This window comes from Bactrocera dorsalis, chromosome 4 (genome assembly GCF_023373825.1).
Source record: "Bactrocera dorsalis isolate Fly_Bdor chromosome 4, ASM2337382v1, whole genome shotgun sequence".
NCBI lineage: Eukaryota > Metazoa > Arthropoda > Insecta > Diptera > Tephritidae > Bactrocera > Bactrocera dorsalis.
The window spans coordinates 70,813,779-70,837,252 of NC_064306.1; the positions used below are offsets into that span (position 1 = coordinate 70,813,779).

General features: G+C 34.1%; 1 protein-coding gene and 1 long non-coding RNA gene across 2 annotated transcripts; both read right to left on the bottom strand.

Annotated features, from left to right (window-relative positions):
* Positions 1-4,669: 4,669 nt before the first annotated feature.
* On the bottom strand, positions 4,670-6,563 carry LOC125778497 (uncharacterized). The gene is made up of 3 exons (XR_007422751.1): positions 6,424-6,563; positions 5,630-5,825; positions 4,670-4,788 (listed from the first exon to the last, which is right to left on the bottom strand). It is a non-coding gene; the product is annotated as an uncharacterized LOC125778497 (long non-coding RNA).
* Positions 6,564-17,554: 10,991 nt separating this feature from the next.
* LOC125778496 (uncharacterized) lies at positions 17,555-18,278 on the bottom strand. Its single transcript, XM_049456667.1, has 3 exons — positions 18,119-18,278; positions 17,764-18,041; positions 17,555-17,683 (listed from the first exon to the last, which is right to left on the bottom strand). The coding sequence occupies exons 1-3, from the start codon at positions 18,140-18,142 to the stop codon at positions 17,668-17,670; spliced, it is 318 nt and encodes a 105-aa protein (XP_049312624.1). The 5' UTR covers positions 18,143-18,278; the 3' UTR covers positions 17,555-17,667.
* Between the last annotated feature and the right edge of the window lie 5,196 nt (positions 18,279-23,474).

Below are 23,474 nucleotides of genomic sequence, written 5' to 3' on the forward strand. Positions count from 1 at the left end.
GTTCCTTAACTCGCGGGAGAATTAGTTGAATCTCCTGGCAGGATCGCCAATTAATTAGTCGGTTTTGTTTCGTGGGCAACTCCGTCGTTTTATTTTATTTTCTCTTCTTAAATACAATATTTTTCTTAAGCCTAGATACAAATATTAATCTTACATTCTAATAAGTATATCTACAATCCACTTGAGATAGACCATATGTTATAAGTGGAAATGTTCATCTTACAATCTATGAATTACACCTTGGGACCACTTAAGGCGGATCGTATTAGCAAAGTACAATGTTTCAATAGCGACCATATGGGTCGTATTTATAACTCAACAAAGATTTATCATTCCTTACCTCTGGTGGGGGGAAATGAAAAGACCTTCATCGAGTGAGAATTTATTCATTCTGATTTTATTTTTAAATTTGTAAACCTTATGTTAATACTTCAATATAGTTTCTTACAATCCTTACCTCTGGTGGGGGGCAATGCAAGACTTTTATTTAGGGAGAATTTATTCGTTCTGATTTTTATTTGGTATTTTCCTTACTTATATACAAATTTTAAAGCTATCTTAAATCTATCTATGTAGTAATTGTTATTAATTGACGAATACTACGTTAGCAATGTGTTAATTTATTTATTAATACATATTTCGACAGTTTATTTTGTACAAATATATATATAGTAATTTCACTTTTATTTTCAATTTATTTTTAGACGTAAACTGCTATAAATACATGCCAGAGTTAAATGTAAAAATGTTCGGTATCGGTATATATGTGTTCTATTCCACTTTTCATTTTCAACTGCCGTCTTTTGCCACGCGTTCGTCAGGTTCAACATTGTCAGGGTTGCATTAAATATGTTCGTTCAACATTGTCAGGGTTGTATTAAATATCTAAGTCTTTCGACCACTGCGGTGTTGCCGTCCTACATTTATATAAATAAAAATGGATTGTTGTGCGTTAGTCTGATTATAACTCGAGAACGGCTGGGCCGATTGAGCTGATTTTGGTTTTAAAATGTTTGTCGTAACTGTAACTGTTGCTGTAACTTTTGCTACCGTGCTGCGCCCCATAGAAATGCAACTATCCTTGCCAACAGCCTTTTGGAAACCACCTTCTGCTAGGAATCTTAATGTTGCCGCGAGGTGTAATTGCACTGGAATAGACGTGTGCTTTATGTAATTGTCCACAACGTTAAGCAGCATAAGGAAAGCGTCTTTGTTGACCCTGTCACCTTCCGCCAAAAACCTCAGTGTGGCTGCCAGTGGTAGTTGCGCAGGAATTGATGAGCCCTTTATATGTGGAGCAACAACGTTCAACAATTCAAGAAACGCATCCTTGTTGACGCGATAGTTCGACACGAAACTATTAAATTTTTTATTAACAAAGCACTTTACAAATAGTAACTACATACTTACACTTGTTCAGGCACATCCAATGGGTTGCAATGGTCCCGTAGTATCCTCCTACTGTAAACTTCTTCTGTATTCCTTTCATTTTCACGTAAAATAACCGCCAATATTGCTAATGCACTCATTTTTCTTAAAAGATTGTTATTTATTTTTGGTAAATTGACAGCTATCAGCTGTTAAGTTCATTTTTGCGGTGAATCAAAAACGAGTTCTAAAATGAACAAAAAGTTCGGATTTCAGAACACCAAATCCAAATTCACTCGGATTGAGGTTTATTTTCAAATTCACTTTCACTCGGATTCCAGAACCTGCCTGTATATTTATATTTATATTTATTATTTATATTTATTATTTATATTTATTCTATATTTTTTTCCATTATATTTTGTTTTATTTTGCGGGGATGAACTTCGGCTGGCGTTGTAGAACATTTTCATTCCACAATATTTTTTCATAATTCTTCTTTTTTCTCGGCTGGTATAAATCTTCAGCTGCCGTTTTAGGACCTTTTTGTCCCAAAAAATTTTGTTTTTATTTATTTTTTTTTTTAATATAATATTGCCGGTAAAATCTTCGACAGGCGCTTCAGGAGTCTCTGCTCCCAAATAATTACATTTTTTTCCTTTAACTTTATTTTTTGGTTTTGTTTGTTTTTTTATATACATATATATATATTTGTGAGTTTCATGAAACAGGATATATAGTAATACTCACAGTAAACAATTTTTTATACTTAATATTAGTGGGTTTATTTCCAATTTAATTAATAAATATAAGCCTTACTTACAACTAATCTTTTCTCCGTTTTTACGGATACTTGTTTTAACTTTCACTCAACTTCAGTATGCCCTTCCGCACAAGGTTTTATATACAGAGATTTTGTTTTTTGTTATATTGAAATTTTTTTATTTTCGTTTATTATTTGGTCCGTTTGAGAATTAGTTGAATCTCCTGGAATCTTTTTATATAATACTACACATCTGATTGTAGATTTATGTTTCGAATTTTGGTGGTGCACTCTGTGAAGCTTGCATCAATTTCTTTCGTAATTCTTTACATTCTTGAGTGGTATGACCGCCTGTCATGAGATCATCCATATAAAAATCATTATTAATGATGTCATGCACGTTTTTATTATCTTTACAGTAAATGTTACCAATCTCTTGTAACGTTCTCACTGCTAAAAATGGTGCTGCTGCTGTACCATATGCCACTGTTGTAAGTTTGAATTCTTTTATTTTCTCTTGAGGATTTTCTCTCCATAGAATATAAATTAATAAGTTGTTTGATTTTTGAGTAACTACGGGCAACTGCCTGTGGTCGACTGCCTCGTGTTCTTTATTACATTTTCTTAAATACAATATTTTGCTTAAGCCTAGATACAAATATTAATCTTACATTCTAGGAAGTATATCTACAATCCACTTGAGATAGGACATATGTAGGACATATGTTACAAGTGGAAAGATTCATCTTACAATCTATGAGTTATATTTTTGGACCACCTAAGGCGGACAGTATTAGGAAAGTACCATATGGGTTACATATTTATAACAGAAATACAATATGTTCATGTAATATGAACTGGTGGTATTAACTTATACTCTCTGACTTTTATTTGCCGATATCTTTTCGACATCAGCACTCATTACATAACGCCACATACGCCAAGTTTCTCGATGGTTATATCTTCTACGCGCAGCTTCTCAAATGTAATTTCTTCGCTCAGCTTGCGAATGTGATCAACGCATTGCTTTTCGAAACGTCTATCTTCCGATATGTCATCAAGGAAATGAACTTGAAAGCGTATATCTTCTACGCGTAGCTTATCTTTACTATTTTCTAAATTATCTTTTTGTTTCTTTAATATTTTCAAAATGTAAGTGACACAAAAAGAAAGATCTTCTATTTCAACATTACGATAAGAATTGTTGTAATAGAGTTGCAATTCGTAGAAATTTCGTTTCATATTGCTCCATAAATACTTGAGACGTTTTTCGAAATGTTCGATGTCAGTTACGTCTATAGTATTTATATTTATTTGTGCCTCTGTAATTGTAGATCGAATTCTTTCCGATCTTTTTTCAATTATCTGCTCTATGAGGTCTATCAGTTGCTAGTTCCTTTTTGAACTCCTGGACTCGCTTCGTATAATCTTCAGCTCTTTTTTCTATATAGTCTAGATTTATTTCCTCAAATCGAATATCTTCTAGGCGCAGTTTCTTCTCAAATGTTATATCTTTTACGCGTAGATCGCCTTTCCTTTGTAACATGTCCGCAGTGTTCGAGATTTCAACTATTTTTTTAATGAACTGTTCTTATTCTTTAAAAAAGTCGTTGGAGGTAATTTTCTTGGTCGCCTGGTTGACCTTGCTGTGCCTCGATTCACAGCCGCAGAATAGTTTTTTAAATAACAGTATTTACACCGCGTTTAGTTTCGTACTAAAACGGCTTATGTGATCAAATGAATATGCGGGAATATGGACCCGTCTTACAATTTCTTATTCATTTGCCTATATACATTCATATATAATAGGACTTTTACATACAGATATTGCCTGTATTTTCCTTATACAGGTCTTTTCTTTGGCTGAGACCACAATCCGGCTCGAAGGACCAAATGTTTGATTTGTAAGATCAAACGAACTCAAGTAAGAATCTTTAAATTCTTACCGTTGGTGGGGGAAAAATAAAGACCTTATTTGAGTGAGAATATATTCATTCTGATTTTATTTTTAAAATTGTAAATCTTATATACTATTTTAGAAGTCTAATTAAATATATATATATATTTACAGCACACCACATAGGGTTGTTTTCAACTATACAATACAATGCATGTGTGTGTGTGTGCTGTCATACAAGTATAATTTATGTTGCTTGGTTTGGGTTGTTTTCAAGTGTACATGTGCATTTGTAATCAATATCTAATAGTAGTGGACCGTATGATTTTACAATAGTTAGAATATTTCTTATCTTATCTAAAGAATATAAAAATGTTTTTAAATACAATGTTGTTGTCCATCCTTTGGCAGCAACGAACATGTTCAATTTTGAACACATACAAATGTATATACATGTTACAAGAAAATCGACTTTGAACCTGTTAAATGAGACGCGTTGGGTTCGGTTATAAAATAGTACTCAGTTCTGGTTGCCCAGAGCTCCTTTATTTATAGAATTTCTTATCCTAATTCATATATGCACCACATGCAGAGTGAATTAAATAAATGATTAAACGCGGTGCTCTGCGCTCAGTGGTCAATTTATTCTCTTAGATAATAGGTATGCTTACATTAAGTACAGCTTCATGTCCCGTTGTCCTGGCGTGGAATTGTTGACTTCTTTTTTCTTCCCGATTGTCCTTGGCGTGGGATTGTTGACCTCTTTTTTCTTCCCGATGCAGGTATAAACCGTCTACGTATGCTAAATAATACGGCAATGATAAATACCTATTTATTTTCTCGCGAGTTCGCGATACTTGTTTGCGTTTGCGTTTTTGTTTTTCCTTTTCTCAGTTTTCACTGATACTTGTTGATTTTCAAACGGTAACACGGGGATTTTTTGTCCCCTTAAATGGTTACCGCCGAATCTTATTTTCACATTATGGTCCAACAAGAGTTTTGCGATACTCTTGGCAGGATCGCCAATTAATAAGTTGTTTTGTGTTGGGCAACTACGGGCAACTGCCTGTGGTTGACTGCCGTTTTCTTTATTATGTTTTGTTATATACAATTTTTTGGCTTAAGACTAGATACAAATATTAATCTTACATTCTAGGAAGTATATCTACAATCCACTTGAGATAGGACATATGTAGGACATATGTTATAAGTGGAAAGATTCGTCTTACAATCTATGAGTTACATTTTTGGACCACCTAAGGCGGACAGTATTATCAAAGTACCATATGGGTTACATATTTTGTTCTAAACTAAATATCCAATCCACTTATGACGGACCATATGGGTCGTAAGTGTCATGTTACATATGAATGACAAATATAAGATATGTTCATGTAATATGAACTGGTGGTATTAACTTGCACCACATGCAGAGTGAATTAAATAAATGATTAAACGCGGTGCTCTGCGCTCAGTGGTCAATTTATTCTCTTAGATAATACGTATGCTTTCATTAAGTACAGCTTCATGTCCCGTTGTCCTGGCGTGGAATTGTTGACTTCTTTTTTCTTCCCGATAGTCCTTGGCGTGGGATTGTTGACCTCTTTTTTCTTCCCGATGCACGATTTTTCGACTTCACTTAATTTTTTTTTTTTTTTTTAGGGTGCTGTTCTATTATCCTGACATAAGGATTTTGGGAACAGACTTACAAAAACTCGTTGGGCGCTATTTAAATAAATGATTAAACGCGGTGCTCTGCGCTCAGTGGGCAATTTATTCTGATTATTCTTTTTCAAACTACTTGTACAGAAAAAACAGTCTTTGCTTAAGTCTGTACTGTGAGAGTTCACTTTTGACTCTGATTTTCTTTATTAAAATTTCTTCCCTCAATACATTTCTTAATTCTAATTTCTTAACTATGTATATATGTATATGTGTGTATGCTTAGTGTGTATACACATGTGTAAATATGTATTATATTTTTATTGCATTTTTCAGATACCAACGCATTGATATTTTATAGTTTTTTAGATTAGTGCATCTAACGCACTTATACACATACGTACACACGCTTGATACTTTCTTATCTGTTGCTTGTGTGCATTAATATTTCGAGTATGTATATTTTGTATTTTAATATTAGTATTATGTATACTCTAATTTATGAGTTTTCTTTTATGTGCAATGATTTTCACATTTTTATGACCAAGTCTCATATTACAATTTTGTTGCTTACCATTGCACTTGACATTTAGTGGACTGTATATACTTTTTATTTAATTTATTGTTTACATGTATATTTTTATGTATTAATGTAGTTGTGTCAAAAATATAATTTTGTATATATAATTCTATCTTAAGGTTACAAAACTTTCATGTTCATATCTTTATGAACATACTTCTATTTATACTTATGCTAGTACCGACGCACAGGTCAGTTGTTTTCCAAATCTTATGTGTACCTATCTACTTCTAACAAAGGAAGGGAATATTTATGGTTTTGGGTCTATTTGTATTTATACTCTATTCTGATTTTTACTGATAATCATAAGTATTTGTACACATGTGTGACTATCTATAACTAGTACTTATAACTATACATAAATATCTATGTTTTCTCAGCTGCACTTAGGTTGTAAACAATGTATCTGTAAACATGTACATATATCCAAATACATGTGTAAGTAGAAAAAAAAACACACGAGATTTAGGTTTAACTCAAATTATATAACCTTTAATTCACTTCAAGTGCTTAAACAATAATGATTTCCTAATCATAAGCTTACTTATTCGCCACCCACACTACGAGCTCCTATCTCTGATTATAAGAGGCGTAGTGTGAGAGAGGCGTTTAGGAGTTGAGTTACACACGTACATATGTAGTCGACATATATAAGTATATATGTCACTTGTAACTGTCTATAACTCATTAAATATTACAGTCTCTAATGAATATACCTGTTCAAATATATTGAGCAGGCTTATCTTCGCCAGTGTTGAGGCAGTACAAAGCAAATACATAAACAAACGCATAGCGATACATACATTTATATGAGGCACGTATGCATTTATATGCAATACGTATGCACTCAACAATAAACAAACAAAGATATTTACTTAAGATAACTTATTGAGCCGTTTCTATACAGATTTACAAAAATATATTTTATTTACAATTGTAGCCGTTAAGAACTGTTCAGAATTCTGAACAGAACTTAAATGTAAGATTGTGGAATATTTCCAAATGCATTAACACGCCACGCGCTCGTGAGCAACTGCCATCGTTTTCTTTATTTTGTATTCTTATATACAATATTTTGCTTAATTAATTTACATTGTAAGAAGTATATCTTCAATCCACTTAAGGCGGACCATATTGACAAAGTACAAAGTTCCATCTTACATTCTAAATTCTAAAAAATACATCTCCAATCCTTACTAAACTTAATTTTTTGTAATTCGACATATAATATTTGAATTATACAAATGCTCCAAATGCTTTTCTATAATATATATTAAAACTTTTAATTAAACAGACAACATACAAATCACAATGCTTACCTTTTTCTCCTTGTTAAGCTTTTTCGTTTTCTATATATAATAGAAATTAATTATAAAATATCAAATTATCAAGTAACGAACTTACCTCTTTAAAATCCAAAATAAACTGCGCTTTTCGTTTTCTTCTTCTTGAAAAATTGGGTATTCGTCTTTCCTCTTCTACCAAGTTAATATTATAATATGTTTACAATGTCGGTGGCTTTTCTCTACCTTACTTACTTAGTGAGCAGCTGAAAATGTTTCAATATTTTAGTGCAATCTATTACCTCCGTTTTGCAGGGGTCTTGCAGGGAAGGTTCGTTCACAACAAATGTTCCCTACACATTTGTACCTTAACACAACCTACCTGGTATTTGTGTTCTAATGTACATGTGACAAAAATATCAGTTTCTGGCTCTGTCTCTTGGTAGCAATATATTAGTCGATGCTAGCAAGAATTACAGAACTTTAGATTACGGCAGTTTCTTCTAAAGACATGGCGGGTAGTGTCGGATTCGCTTGATTGTGCCTACCGACTAAAACCCCCCCACACCAGTTGTCAACTATATGATTATGAACCTGTAATGTATTTTGCGACAAAAGGAGAAAGATTCAGTTGTGAGCGGTAGTGGCCCTCAAAAGAATTTGACGCTAAAAAGCGAAGCTCGAATTTTTGGTTAGGTGAGAGCTGAAGGATTTGTCAGGATCCATGGCCTTCTTCAGTAAGAAGAAGAAGGTTAATTAACTTATATATGTTAAACTAATGATTTGAAGCAGTTTATTATCGATTGCTAAATGTGTGTTTAAAAGAAAATCGAATTTATACCTAAATATAAGATTGTGGAATTCTTCCAAATGCACTGTCGTTATGCTGTTATGGCTTTATGTCAACTTCAGTAAGATGAGATGGGGGGGGAATTCTTCTAAAGACACCCTGGCGGGTCGTGTCGGATTCGCTTGATTGCGCCTACTGACTAAAACCCCCCCACACCGGTTACCAACCATATGGTTATGAACTGTAATGTATTTTGCTGGAGAAGGAGAAAGATTCAATTGTGAGCGGTAGTGGCCCTCAAAAGAATTTGACGCTAAAAAGCGAAGCTCGAATTTTTGGTTAGGTGAGAGCTGAAAGATTTGTCAGGATACATGGCCTTCTTCAGTAAGATGAAGAAGGTTAATTAACTTAAATATGTTAAACAAATTATTTGAAGCAACTCGATATCGATTGCTAAATGTGTATATACAAGAAAATCGATTTTATACCTAAATATAAGATTGTGGAATTCTTCCAAATGCACTGCCGTTAACCATCTAGGAATTTTTATTCGTTTTATCTCTGGTATATGCTGCGTAAACTCTTGCCATTCTTTTGTTAAATTTTCGTCAAGTAACTCGTCCCAGTTGAGTTTCATCAACCAAAGTTTCTGTATAAATAACTTTGCTATAACGGTTGTTGGTGAAAGCCATCCCATTGGGTCGAAAATTCGCGCTAAATAAGACAAAGCTTGTCTTTTTGTAACCAGCTTTTCGTATTAAATCCAAACATGTCTTTGGTAGGATCCCATTGAATACCCAATGTCTTTATTGTTTCGTCTTCTGCTATTTTTATTACTTCATTCGCGTTATTTACCGGAATTGTTGCTATGATTTCACTGTTGTTTGACATCCACTTCCTTAAGTGAAATCCATATTTTTGTAGTTGTGTCAAAAATATAATTTTGTATATATAATTCTATCTTAAGGTTACAAAACTTTCATGTTCATATCTTTATGAACACTATCTGACAGACTTTACGCACTGATTTGATTTGATTTTATTTTTGTTGAGCAGCTCCTTTTATACAAAATTCTTAGCCTATGTTTTTAAATTAATTATCAGACCAACGCATAACACATAATAAGTGCGTTGGTCTTATCTAATACTATGTTCGGACCGACATTGAAAACATTTTGAAAACAAATTTGTATGTTGTGGAACGTAAATCGTTCGGACCGACCAATTTGTGTTTTCACTGAGTTTTCACTGACAGTTCACAAATTTATTTATTTGTTTACATTTGAGCAAAGAGAATGGTAAGTTTTGAAATCATTAATATTTGCTTATAATTATTCTCGCCGTGAAATGCACACCTTGTTGCTGCAACTCCATTGCCATTTCCTCTACTATGTGGCTGTTCTTCCTTGAACCGCGAAAAGCACTTACTTTGCTCTGCCACAATTCAATTAGTAGGGCTTCTGCCCTATCACTCCAACAACTTCTTTTTTTATATTTTTGTTTTTCCATTTTTCAAATTAATAACAAGTGACAGCAGCTCTATTTTTATTTGGAATGAAAACAAATATCAAGTGACAATTTAGGGCCGGCAAAATATGTCTTCCAAAAAAATCGATTAAACTAGAGCAGGCACCGATTATTATGAGTGGAATGTAAGTTTTCAATCAGTTTTCAGCGAAAACTGTGTTTTCGTTTGACAGTTTTTACATGGACGAAAACACAAGTTTTCATGCGAAAACCACTTTTTCCCACGAAAACATGTTTTCGCTGTCGGTCCGAACATAGCATAAAAGTACACGTATATACACGTACGTATACATTTGCTCGTGTGCATCTATTGCATTTCTACCCTGCCAACCATGAGCGGGTAAAACACCAGATAATCAGCGGGTAACATGGTGGTAAACGTGGTGGTAAACATATAGAGTGTTTCTTAGGCCGGGCGGATATTTTACCTACTCACGTACGTATACATGTGATCATACATCTCTGTTGCGCTCATTCAGCAGTGTCATATCAAAAAAGATATCTGTCCTGCTCTAATATCCCTAATCGACGGCTGATGCAGGGTTGAATTTTTTAATTCCTACTTTTAAAATTTCAAAAAAAAAAAACTTTTAAATTTTTATAAATTATATAAATAAAAATATATTACATTTAAAAAATAATTATTATCTGAAAAAAGATTGAAACAAAATAAAGGTTATTTATACCTGAAAATAAATAATAATTACATTGAATTTGTAATATCTAAAAGAAAAAGAAAGATTAATTGTATAAAATGATAATAATATCTGAAAGAAAAGATTAATATTATCTGAAATAATAAAATAAAATATGTATATTAAATACAAATAGAATTTACTCTGAAAGCAAAGATTAATTAAATAAAAATAGTGATTAAATCTGAAAAGAAAGAATAATTAAATAAAAATAATAATATCTGAAAGAAAAGATAAATATTATTTGATCATTTAAAATATAAAACAAACATTTGTTTTCACATATTATATATATGGATTGTGCAGGCCGCCTTAAACGCATAAAATACATACGTACGTACATATGTACATATTTATTTTTGCGTATTATATTGGACTGCGCAGTCCAATTTCAAACAACACACACTTTTTTCACATACTTACTGAACAATTGATATTTGCTGCTTCCGATGGTATTGCTGCTGCTGCTATTTCCAATCCATTCTGATTTCCAATGCTATAAAAACAAAAGAAATAATTATTTGCAAATTATTTAAAAAAAAATCACATAAAATTCACTTACTTACGAATGACATGCGTTTTTCAATCGTTTTTTTATTACCCTTTTTGAGATTTTCTTCTCGCACTATTGACAATTATGTTTTCTCCTTCGCACTCATTCAAATAAATCAAGAAATGAAAGAAACTTTTTTTCATCGCATTTAGGTAAACAAAAAATAACCCGAAAATGTGCATTGTTGTTAGTGTACAGAGAAAAAATGTGTAGTTGTATTGCCTACCTCAAGCGGGTAGCCGTGGTTGGCAGGATATTTGTTTGTTTATATAAGGATGTATGTGTGTGTGTGACTAAGCCCAGCGGGGCATAGAAGGCCTTCATATGGCCTTATTCATGTCGGAATTGTAAGGTAGAAAGCGCTTACTCCGCCATATAAGCTTCATATCTTTTTAACATTGCATGTCCTACATCGTGAGGCCTCACCTCAAGCGACGTAAAAAAGGAGTAAATGAGGCCTCACCTCTGCTATCTCTAAAAGGAGTAAATGAGGCCTTATTGTTTTAATAAAAATAAGCTGTTTAATAATGACACGAAAGACTTTTAATTCATCAATATATTATTTTGATTTATTATCGTAGGTTTTTTTATACACCCTATTTTTTATGAATTGTATCGACTTTTTAATATCATTTTCGTAATTTGGAAAGCCGTATTCGGGGGACTTCAGAGCATCTAAAATTAGAAATAGCAATTGTGAGTTGTGAATTTATACATTTAATTAAAACAAACTACCAAACACAAATTTTCCAAATAAGTTGGTTTTTTTAATGATTTTTTCTTCTGCAGCCCATCCCCATTGTACTCTAACAAGCACTCTTCTGTGATGATAAATTGTAGAGATTTTGTAATAGGTGTTGAACCTATACATTCTTTAATGCTACAAATCTATTGAAATCAGGAAAGTAAAGGGTGATTTTTTAAGAGCTTGATAACTTTTTTTAAAAAAAAAAACGCATAATGTTGACCGCGGCTGCGTCTTAGGTGGTCCATTCGGAAAGTCCAATTTTGGGCAACTTTTTCGAGCATTTCGGCCGGAATAGCCCGAATTTCTTCGGAAATGTTGTCTTCCAAAGCTGGAATAGTTGCTGGCTTATTTCTGTAGACTTTAGACTTGACGTAGCCCCACAAAAAATAGTCTAAAGGCGTTAAATCGCATGATCTTGGTGGCCAACTTACGGGTCCATTTCTTGAGATGAATTGTTGTCCGAAGTTTTCCCTCAAAATGGCCATAGAATCGCGAGCTGTGTGGCATGTAGCGCCATCTTGTTGAAACCACATGTCAACCAAGTTCAGTTCTTCCATTTTTGGCAACAAAAAGTTTGTTAGCATCGAACGATAGCGATCGCCATTCACCGTAACGTTGCGTCCAACAGCATCTTTGAAAAAATACGGTCCAATGATTCCACCAGCGTACAAACCACACCAAACAGTGCATTTTTCGGGATGCATGGGCAGTTCTTGAACGGCTTCTGGTTGCTCTTCACCCCAAATGCGGCAATTTTGCTTATTTACGTAGCCATTCAACCAGAAATGAGCCTCATCGCTGAACAAAATTTGTCGATAAAAAAGCGGATTTTCTGCCAACTTTTCTAGGGCCCATTCACTGAAAATTCGACGTTGTGGCAGATCGTTCGGCTTCAGTTCTTGCACGAGCTGTATTTTATACGGTTTTACACCAAGATCTTTGCGTAAAATCTTCCATGTGGTCGAATAACACAAACCCAATTGCTGCGAACGGCGACGAATCGACATTTCACGGTCTTCAGCCACACTCTCAGAAACAGACGCAATATTCTCTTCTGTACGCACTGTACGCATTCGTGTGGTTGGTTTAATGTCCAATAAAGTAAACTGAGTGCGAAACTTGGTCACAATCGCATTAATTGTTTGCTCACTTGGTCGATTATGTAGACCATAAATCGGACGTAAAGCGCGAAACACATTTCGAACCGTTATTCACCCGTTATTAATTATATAGTTTCGCGGGTGGGGGATTTCAAAAAAGTCTTTAGTCGAGCTGAGAATATTTCACTCTTATTTAACATTGTGAAATATATAAAAGATTTAAATAACGGGTGATTTTTTTGAGGTTAGGATTTTCATGCATTAGTATTTGACAGATCACGTGGGATTTCAGACATGGTGTCAAAGAGAAAGATGCTCAGTATGCTTTGACATTTCATCATGAATAGACTTACTAACGAGCAACGCTTGCAAATCATTGAATTTTATTACCAAAATCAGTGTTCGGTTCGAAATGTGTTTCGCGCTTTACGTCCGATTTATGGTCTACATAATCGACCAAGTGAGCAAACAATTAATGCGATTGTGACCAAGTTTCGCACTCAGTTTACTTTATTGGACATTAAACCAACCACACGAATGCGTACAGTGCGTACAGAAGAGAATATTGCGTCTGTTTCTGAGAGTGTGGCTGAAGACCGTGAAATGTCGATTCGTCGCCGCTCGCAGCAATTGGGTTTGTGTTATTCGACCACATGGAAGATTTTACGCAAAGATCTTGGTGTAAAACCGTATAAAATACAGCTCGTGCAAGAACTGAAGCCGAACGATCTGCCACAACGTCGAATTTTCAGTGAATGGGCCCTAGAAAAGTTGGCAGAAAATCCGCTTTTTTATCGACAAATTTTGTTCAGCGATGAGGCTCATTTCTGGTTGAATGGCTACGTAAATAAGCAAAATTGCCGCATTTGGGGTGAAGAGCAACCAGAAGCCGTTCAAGAACTGCCCATGCATCCCGAAAAATGCACTGTTTGGTGTGGTTTGTACGCTGGTGGAATCATTGGACCGTATTTTTTCAAAGATGCTGTTGGACGCAACGTTACGGTGAATGGCGATCGCTATCGTTCGATGCTAACAAACTTTTTGTTGCCAAAAATGGAAGAACTGAACTTGGTTGACATGTGGTTTCAACAAGATGGCGCTACATGCCACACAGCTCGCGATTCTATGGCCATTTTGAGGGAAAACTTCGGACAACAATTCATCTCAAGAAATGGACCCGTAAGTTGGCCACCAAGATCATGCGATTTAACGCCTTTAGACTATTTTTTGTGGGGCTACGTCAAGTCTAAAGTCTACAGAAATAAGCCAGCAACTATTCCAGCTTTGGAAGACAACATTTCCGAAGAAATTCGGGCTATTCCGGCCGAAATGCTCGAAAAAGTTGCCCAAAATTGGACTTTCCGAATGGACCACCTAAGACGCAGCCGCGGTCAACATTTAAATGAAATTATCTTCAAAAAGTAAATGTCATGAACCAATCTAACGTTTCAAATAAAGAACCGATGAGATTTTGCAAATTTTATGCGTTTTTTTTTTTTAAAAAGTTATCAAGCTCTTAAAAAATCACCCTTTATAATGTTGTTGTCCGTCCTTTGGCAGCAACGAACATGTTCAATTTTGAACACATATATTGCCTAGATTTTATCATTCCTTACCACTGGTGGGGAGAAATGAAACGTCTTATATCAAGTGAGAACTCTTTCATTCTAATTTTATTTTTAAATTTATTTAATTAAATATGTGTGTAAGTATGTATGTACCGCACACCACATTGGGTAGTTTTCAACTACATACAGTTGCGAGAAAAATAATAGCAGTCCCTTGAAGGACATACTATCTACCACTGTAGTTTTACTATTTTTAAGTGTTTTAATTTTTTCTTTTTGCTAAAGCGTTTACTAACACTAGTATTCGCAGTTAGTCATGTTCGAATAACGGTAGGTTGGCATCATATTTTGATATTTTAATTTCACTGACGCTAAGTGGTTTGTATGGCGAGCACATTAATAGCAGCGTTTAATTGTTCTCTGAATATAATTGAAAATTTAATATATAGGATTTTTAAAAGTAAGTAATATTATCATTTACAATATAATAAGAAATTAATTATTGTGTTCACGCAATTTATTTATTTAAAGTGGGTCGTGGAAAACATTGCAGCACGGAGAAACGCAATTTGATAAAAAATCTGATAAGTGCAGGTAAAACTTATAAAGAAGTACAGAAATTACTATGTTGTTCTGCAAAAATGATTTCCAATGCTCTTAAATACCAAAAATCATCTGAAACACGTGGGCGTAAAAGGATTTTATCAGCATCCCTGGTGAAACGCATAGTAAGGACTAGCAGAGCCAATCCATCAAAGGCAGCTACACAAATTAAAGATGAGTTAAATCTGCCATGTGGAGTCCATACAGTCAGACGATGTTTGAGAGATAATAATTTGTATGCTCGGAGCCCCCGCAAAGTTCCTCTTTTGAAAAAAAATCACATAGACAAAAGACTAAAGTTTGCACACGATCACTTGTTGTGGCCACTCCAAAAGTGGCGAAATATTCTTTGGACCGATGAAAGCAAAATGGTTCTCTATGGTGGGAAAGGATCAAGGGAATATGTAAGACGTCCACCTAATAAAGAATATGATCCAAGGTATACAAGGAAAACCCTTAAACATGGTGGATCATCTATTATGGTATGGGCATGTTTTTCCTATCATGGTGTTGGTCCGATACGGCTCATTGAAAAAATAATGGATCAATATCTGTATGTGAATATTTTGCAAACTAACATGCTTCCTTATGCCGAAGACAGTATGCCACTGAAATGGATCATGCAACAAGACAATGATCCAAAACATACTAGTAAAGTGGCAAAAGAATGGTTTCGAGAGAATAGGATTGAGGTTATGGAGTGGCCAGCTCAATCGCCAGACCTCAATCCAATTGAGAACTTATGGACTGATCTAAAGAAAGCCGTTTGGGATGAAAAACCAACAAATAACAAGGATTTGTGGGAAGTAGTTCAAAAGGCATGGTATAACATTCCATTGGAAAGATGTCGTCGCCTTGTGGACTCCATGAAGGACAGATGTGTTGCAGTCATAAAAAATAATGGCAATGCAACTAAATATTAATGTGATCAATAAAATTAAATATCAATTACCATTTATTTTTGCCGTAATTACCTCTAAGTTATAATAAACTGAAATACTGCTATTTTTTTGCTCCATTAATTTTTGTACTTGGTTCAAAAAAAAAATTTTAATAAATAAAATATCAACTTAGCTTAAATTTATTGTGTGCAGAAACTTTTCTTTACGTTGTGGTAAAACCCCCTGTGAATACGAAGTACCAATTTTGTAATGTAAAATATGTACCAACAGTTTTCGAAACATGGGGTGGCCACTGCTATTAAAAATCTCGCAGCTGTACATGTGTGTGCGTGTGTGTTATCATATAATTTATTTTGCATGGTTTGGGTTGTTTTCAAGAGCACATGTGTATTTGTAATCAATTGCCCAAACCTAAGTAGTTTGTTAGAGTTTTAATTCTGTTACTCAACTGAGCTATATCTCGGTTAAATTTGTGGTTTGTGTAGCATTAATCTAGTTACATACATAGTTACAGTAAAATTATTGACTACCACTTTCGAAAATTTTAGAATTATGTTGTCCACTTTACAAAAAATTATATGTGACCTCGTCTACGGAAAGGGGGCTTAGGTGTCAAAAAATCAAAAAGGCTTTTTAGTTGATCCGAATGGAAGATGAGATGCTTTTTCACGTGATAGAATCCAAAAAGTCATAACTTGTTTGAAAGTTCCCTAAAAATGTAGAGAAAGAAAAGTAAAAATACGAAAAAATATAATTTTTTTGTAATGAACAAAATACATTGAATTATAAGCTATAAAGACATGATTATACACTAGAAAAACGTATTATGGGCCAAAAATAATAATGCTGAGTAGTTTATGTATTTTTCTTTGTTGTCGTTTTCCTTGAGATCTTTTTACGTGTTGATCCTGAGGAAGATGGACCTGGTTCCTCGTCTGGTTTGAGAACATCTTCACTAGTTTTTGCCTTCCGTTTCTTCGATGGCAAATCTTTCGGCAATGGAGCCACAATATCTACTTTAGATATATCCGAAACTAAGCTGCGAAGATTGTGATAGATGTACCACTGACGATCCAAAGATAAACCGGCTGGTTGTATAACTTTCGGCATTTCAGGATCGATAAGTTTTAACAGAAGCTTAAAGGACTGCACTTCTTCACTGTCTGCGAATTTCTTTGTTTTTACACAATCCGTAGAGATTATGAAATGATGGTATTTCGTTATTCCAACAAGTGACTTGTTTAAAATAGCTGTCGCATTCATACCAGACGACTTTTTCAGGCGATACAGCTTTATTATAACCCCCAGGTGATGATGCCTCGACACACTGCAGTAAATCTGCATATGGTCGATGTTACTGACAGCATACTTACTTTTGAAAATACCGAAGTAACGATCAGGCGCGAACTTAGTGTGCCCTGTAAGTAGAAAATTTAATAAAATAGTTTTGTTAAGACCCCGAGCCAAACGCCATTGCAGGTATGATAGCACAGTGTTATTCTTATTCTGCCCAACACAATTGTCACAGAAAAGAACGAGTGTTTCAATGTCTTTATAGTAGGTTTCCAGGTGATAATGCAGGATGTTCACAACACAGTTCGGTCCTTTAACAACGTCATCTTTTTCATCTAGCTTGTAATTGTACTGTAAAAAAAAAAAATTATAAGTAAGATCCTGTAAAGGCGAGCAATTTGAGTTCCTATGATTCAGTTTGAAATTCTAACCTGAACTTTTTGTTTTTCGTCTGTAATTCCGAAGTCTCCGCACCTCTTGGTTGCTTTGAAGTATGCTGTACCAGGTTGTTGTGGACTGACAGGGTAGTGCACGGTTTGGGCAAAATCAAATGACAGAACGACTGCTGTAGGGTCAGTATTTCTACACCAACTTTGATAATATTCTCGTTGATTTCGGGCTCTGTGGAGGTGATCAAGAAATTGGTTAAGCTTCTGTTCGCGTTCAATGTCAGTAACACCTTTGGCTTGCGCAATCGATATTGCGTTTCCTATTAAAAGAAAAAATACTGAATTTAATCTCAACGTTTGATACAACTATAAAATGAGCAAATAATGAGCTACTTACCACGGCAGACATCGCAGAGATCATCCGCTGGTTGCATAACTGTAACGTAGGGTATGTATTTAGACCATATCCGCCGAAAACTGCGATTACTCATCTTCAATTCGTCATCACTAAGTGAAGAAATGTATTTTCGATAAATTGAGGACTTCGTCTCGCTGGATGACAGTTTCATTATCCGAAAATCCTTAATTTTTGGGAGTCGTCCGGGCAGTGGAAGAGCCATTAAATCGGCTAGAGACTCGATGAATTTAACAGCTTTTTCGATGTCAGTCGGTTTAAATGACTTTGGATGTGTACTCGGTTTATTTGCCAGTCCGTGTTGCCGCACTGTTACACCCTGTGCGGCAAAATGGCGTACTAAATGTTCGTAACGCTTCTTCCCACACGCATGTACAAAAAGGAAAAACGAACGACCAACAGGTACTCTGTAGAAGGTAAATGTAATTTTATGCCTCATAACTTCTGTATCCTGCCCTGTCTTCCGCCCAGCAAGCTTTGCGTATACACTTTCTAGCTTTTCGTTACTCATAATTCCAGCTTCGATGTGACTTAGTATCACTAAGTCAAGTTCATTTTTCGACATCTCTAAACAATTGTTCCGCGTACTCTCGATCATTTCCCGTGGTATCAGTGTATGACATTTATTATTACAACAATCTTTTGACAGAAATTTTGTTACCAGCTCCTCCTCCTTTACTTCAACAACAGACAGGTCAATCTTATCAAAAGTTTGTTCGGTATCATCTTCTGCCTGAGATATACATATACATACTTCGTCTTCATCATAATCGCTCTCTTCATTGTTTTCATCATCCTTTTCATGGAAATATTGTCCGTATACGGCACTGAACTCCTCATCAACACTCATGTTTCATTTCATGCGAAATGCGAAGACGATAATCAACAGAAACACTTACACAAATGTGATAACAGAACCTCCGGAAAGAGAGACGAATGAAAAGAAGACAACAGCAGCTGCGCGGTATTAGAATAAACGTCACTTCTTCAGTGTTACTTTTTTAAATGTTTCACACTAGCAACTTACACTATGAACTATAATAATATTCCGACCAAAAACAACACTTACTGAACGTCCTTGAAGCCTCTGGAAAGAAGAACAATTAATGAGATAACGAGAAACTGACGAAACGAGTTGACAGCTGTTTCGTAGAAAACTAGTTTTCGCACGTTAGCTCTCTTTTCGTAGACCAGGTCACATATAAAAAAGGTGCATGGAGTCCCTACGCGCGGAAGAAGTTATACTTCTTAGTGATATTCAGAAGCAAAATGCGAAACATTCATATATACTTATATGTACATAATTTGCATACATTGCCAAACAAATAATGCACAAGCATACTAACATACATATGCGTACACATATGAATATGTCACCAACAAAAAATTGATCTTCACAAGTCAATATGGCAGCCAAATTGGCGAAGAACAAGTGTAGTACATTTTACAACAAAAACGATTTCATTCATGAACGCAGGCGCAAATTCCACAAGCGATCTAGCTTCATTCATAAAAACAGTGGCCGTAACATCTCCCCGAGCATGCCTTTGCCAACAAGTCGTCTTTTCGCGACGATGGCAAAACCTAAAAATCATAAATTGCACAACTTTCTGGTGCTTCTCGCAAAAATCTGCGTCGATATGTATTCACGATCATACGTATACAAATTAATAGTTAGTTTTGTTTTCGAGTCACCGCGGGCAACTGCCTCGTTTTCTTTATTACATTTTCTTATATACAATATTATGCTTAAGTCTAGATACAAATATTAATCTTACATTCTAGGAAGTATAACTACAATCCACTTGAGATAGGATGTTACAAGTGGAAAGATTCATCTTACAATCTATGAATTATATTTTGGGACCACCTAAGGCGGAAGGTATTAGCAAAGTACATATGTATAATGTTTAACTACGGACCATATGGGTCGTAAGTGTCATGTTACATAGTTATGACAGATAAAGAATATGTTCATGTAATATGAACTGGTGGTATTAACTCCCCCACCTCTAAATTGAAGCGTCCCGATTCAAAGAGATATAGTACGTGAGGCTATAGAATATTTTATCAATTTAAACAGAACCATTTTAACATCTTAATTTATATGTACAATTTATTTAAATTTGACTCTTAGATACATTTTATATTATCTTTGACTTGTAATTATTTTTTGATTGAAGTCTTTTTAAATGTGACAATATTTAGACAAAAATTTCTTTTTCTTGCATATTAATTTAAGATTTGATATTATCTTTATGAATTATTATGTTTCTGTTTTGTATTTTAATTGTATTTCCTAAATCTTCTAATACTACTTGTTTTTTGTATTTGGGGTTTAATTTGTTTCTTTCCCCATAAATTTTTTCATATATAATATCTCCTTTTTGATAACTTTTTTGAAGCCTTTTCTTATTATGATGCTCTAGCATTTTCTCTTGTGCATTTTGCAACACATTTTTCATATTTTTTACCATTATTTTTTTCTTTTATTTTGCCGGTATGAACTTCGGCTGGCGTTGTAGAACATTTTCGTTCCACAATATTTTTTCATAATTATTCTGTTTACTCTGCTGGTATAAATCTTCAGCTGGCGTTTTAGGACCTTTTTGTCCCAAAAAAAATTTGTTTTTACTTTTTTAATAAAATATTGCCGGTAAAATCTTCGGCAGGCGCTTCAGGAGTCTCTGCTCCCAAAGAATTACATTTTTCTTTCCTTTAACTTTATTTTTCGTTTTTTTTATATATTTGTGAGTTTCATGAAACAGGATATATAGTAATACTCACAAAAATATAGTTAAATTTCTTTTGTATAAATCTATTCTAATAACTTCCTATTAAGAATATTTGAATGTTGTTGCCTGTCTGTATTTAAATATTTGTTTTGATCTTTTCTGGGAAAAGATACCCTTTTATTCTGGAGGGTCTGGAGTTCAGAATCGCAGAACTGAGTTTATATTATAAACCGGTATATATATGTATATTGCGGTAGTGAATCGCGGTTTTAAAAATATTTTATTATTTGGCTGGTCGAGCCTTCATTTAAAATTTTTAATATTTAATTTGATATAATTTGTATATATTTGATATACAATTTTTTTATTTTTATTTTTAAACACAGACAGTTGTGAGTGTCATGATTATTATTTTTATAATACTAAAACAACATAACTAAACATTTTGTACTTAATGCAATTAATTAATATAAGAGCTACTTACAACTATTTTGTTGTTGTTGAATTTGATGCTGCTGTTGAATATGTTGTTGTTGTTGTTAATCAGGTTGCTGCCTTTAAAGTTTGTTACTGCTATTTCTGTTGCTGCTTTTACTGCTACTGCTGTTGCGTACGTTTGTTTGCTGTTCGCCCGTAATACGTGGCGCGTTCGATTGGCAGTTGGCACAAACACACACTCGAAATTCTCTCAGTCTCTTTTTGGACTTAGCGTTTTTTCAAAATTTTTTTGTTTTTACTTTTCTCCTCAATTGAGGATACTTGATTGTTTTTCAAACGGTAACACGGGGATTTTTTGTCCCCTTAAATGGTTACCGCCGAATATTATTGTTACATTTTGGTCCAACAGGAGTTTTACGATACTCCTGGCAGGATCGCCAATTAATAGTTTGGTTTGAGTTTCGTGGGCAACCACGGGCAACTGCCTCGTTTTCTTTATTACATTTTCTTATATACAATATTATGCTTAAGTCTAGATACAAATATTAATCTTACATTCTAGGAAGTATAACTACAATCCACTTGAGATAGGATGTTACAAGTGGAAAGATTCATCTTACAATCTATGAATTATATTTTGGGACCACCTAAGGCGGAAGGTATTAGCAAAGTACATATGTATAATGTTTAACTACGGACCATATGGGTCGTAAGTGTCATGTTACATAGTTATGACAGATAAAGAATATGTTCATGTAATATGAACTGGTGGTATTAACTTACATACATACATATTTACGCATGTTTGTAGGCGAAGCAGCTACAGCGGGAAGGGGTGACAATCGAAGGCCATTACTTTACTTATGCCATAGAAATTCTATTGCTACGAATATGGAAACGACAACGAAATAATGCAAATAAATATGCATATTTCTAAAGGTCTTTAATTTTTTTTGAAGAAATGAAAGGAATGAATGATCCTGAGAAGTATAGTCTTAACTTTTCAACGGCCAACGCAGAGTATTTCAACCAAAAGGAATTTATTCATTAAAATTACCACTCAGAAGTCCGTTGTAATAATATAATTTATCTCGTTTTCTTTTTTATTTATATATGTGGGATTTGCCACCACAACACGCTTCCAATTTAAATGACGACACTACACAGTTTTTAGAAATACGCTTTATTGTTTAACTTTTATTCAAATTACAGTTTGTTAATTATAGTTTTTAATTACAGTTTTTACAGTTTAATTACTGTTTGTTTAAAATTGCAGCTCGCAAAGATATTTAAAATTATTATATTAAAGTAATGTGCGGATTACATTTTACTTCACAAAATAACGAAAATATTAGATCAGTAATACCGAAGAAACACCTTCCGCCGATGACACCAGTTTAACGACTGACTCTAGCTTTCTTTCTCATTGTCTTTCCCACCTACCCATCTTCGTTGGCGGAGTTGCCACCAATCTATATTCCCACATATATATTTAATAGATGCATAAGAATTTATTTTGTTTTCTTTTTTCTTAAATAAGGGCACTTCTGAGTGTCATGATTATTGGTTTTGCAATACTCACAGTGAAACAATTTTTCATACTTAATATTAGTGGGATTATTTCCCGTTTAATTAATAGATATAGGATTTGCTTACAACTAACTGTTAAGTAAAAGTTATTGTAGCGATGCGTCACTTATTCCTTACCTCGTATACAAAAAAACACTTCTTTTTAATCCGTACTGTGAGAGTTCACGTTTGACTCTTCTTAGCCATTATTTTGTTATGATTTGCAGTAAACTCTTTCATAACAGTCTGAATATGATCCATATATTCCAGACATGAAGCTTTTCTTATCTTTCCGCTCAGAATTTTCTACTCCTCCAACGCAGCTAGATCGTCCAACTCCTTCTGTCGCGTTCGCAAATTCTTCATATTTGCTTCTTTATAGTTAGTTTTTGTAGATATATATATATTTTTTTTTGCACTGTTCTTGTTGTTATAGCCACAAGGACGCTTTTAAACTTTCTTTTAACTTTTACGAAAAGTTATTTTTATATATGTATATAGCCTTTGCTATTCCGGCTTACATTTATTTTTATTTGGCTAAGTAATGCTCTTTTTCTTTTAAGAGGTTTTTAGTACTTGCACTTGCTCGATTCTTA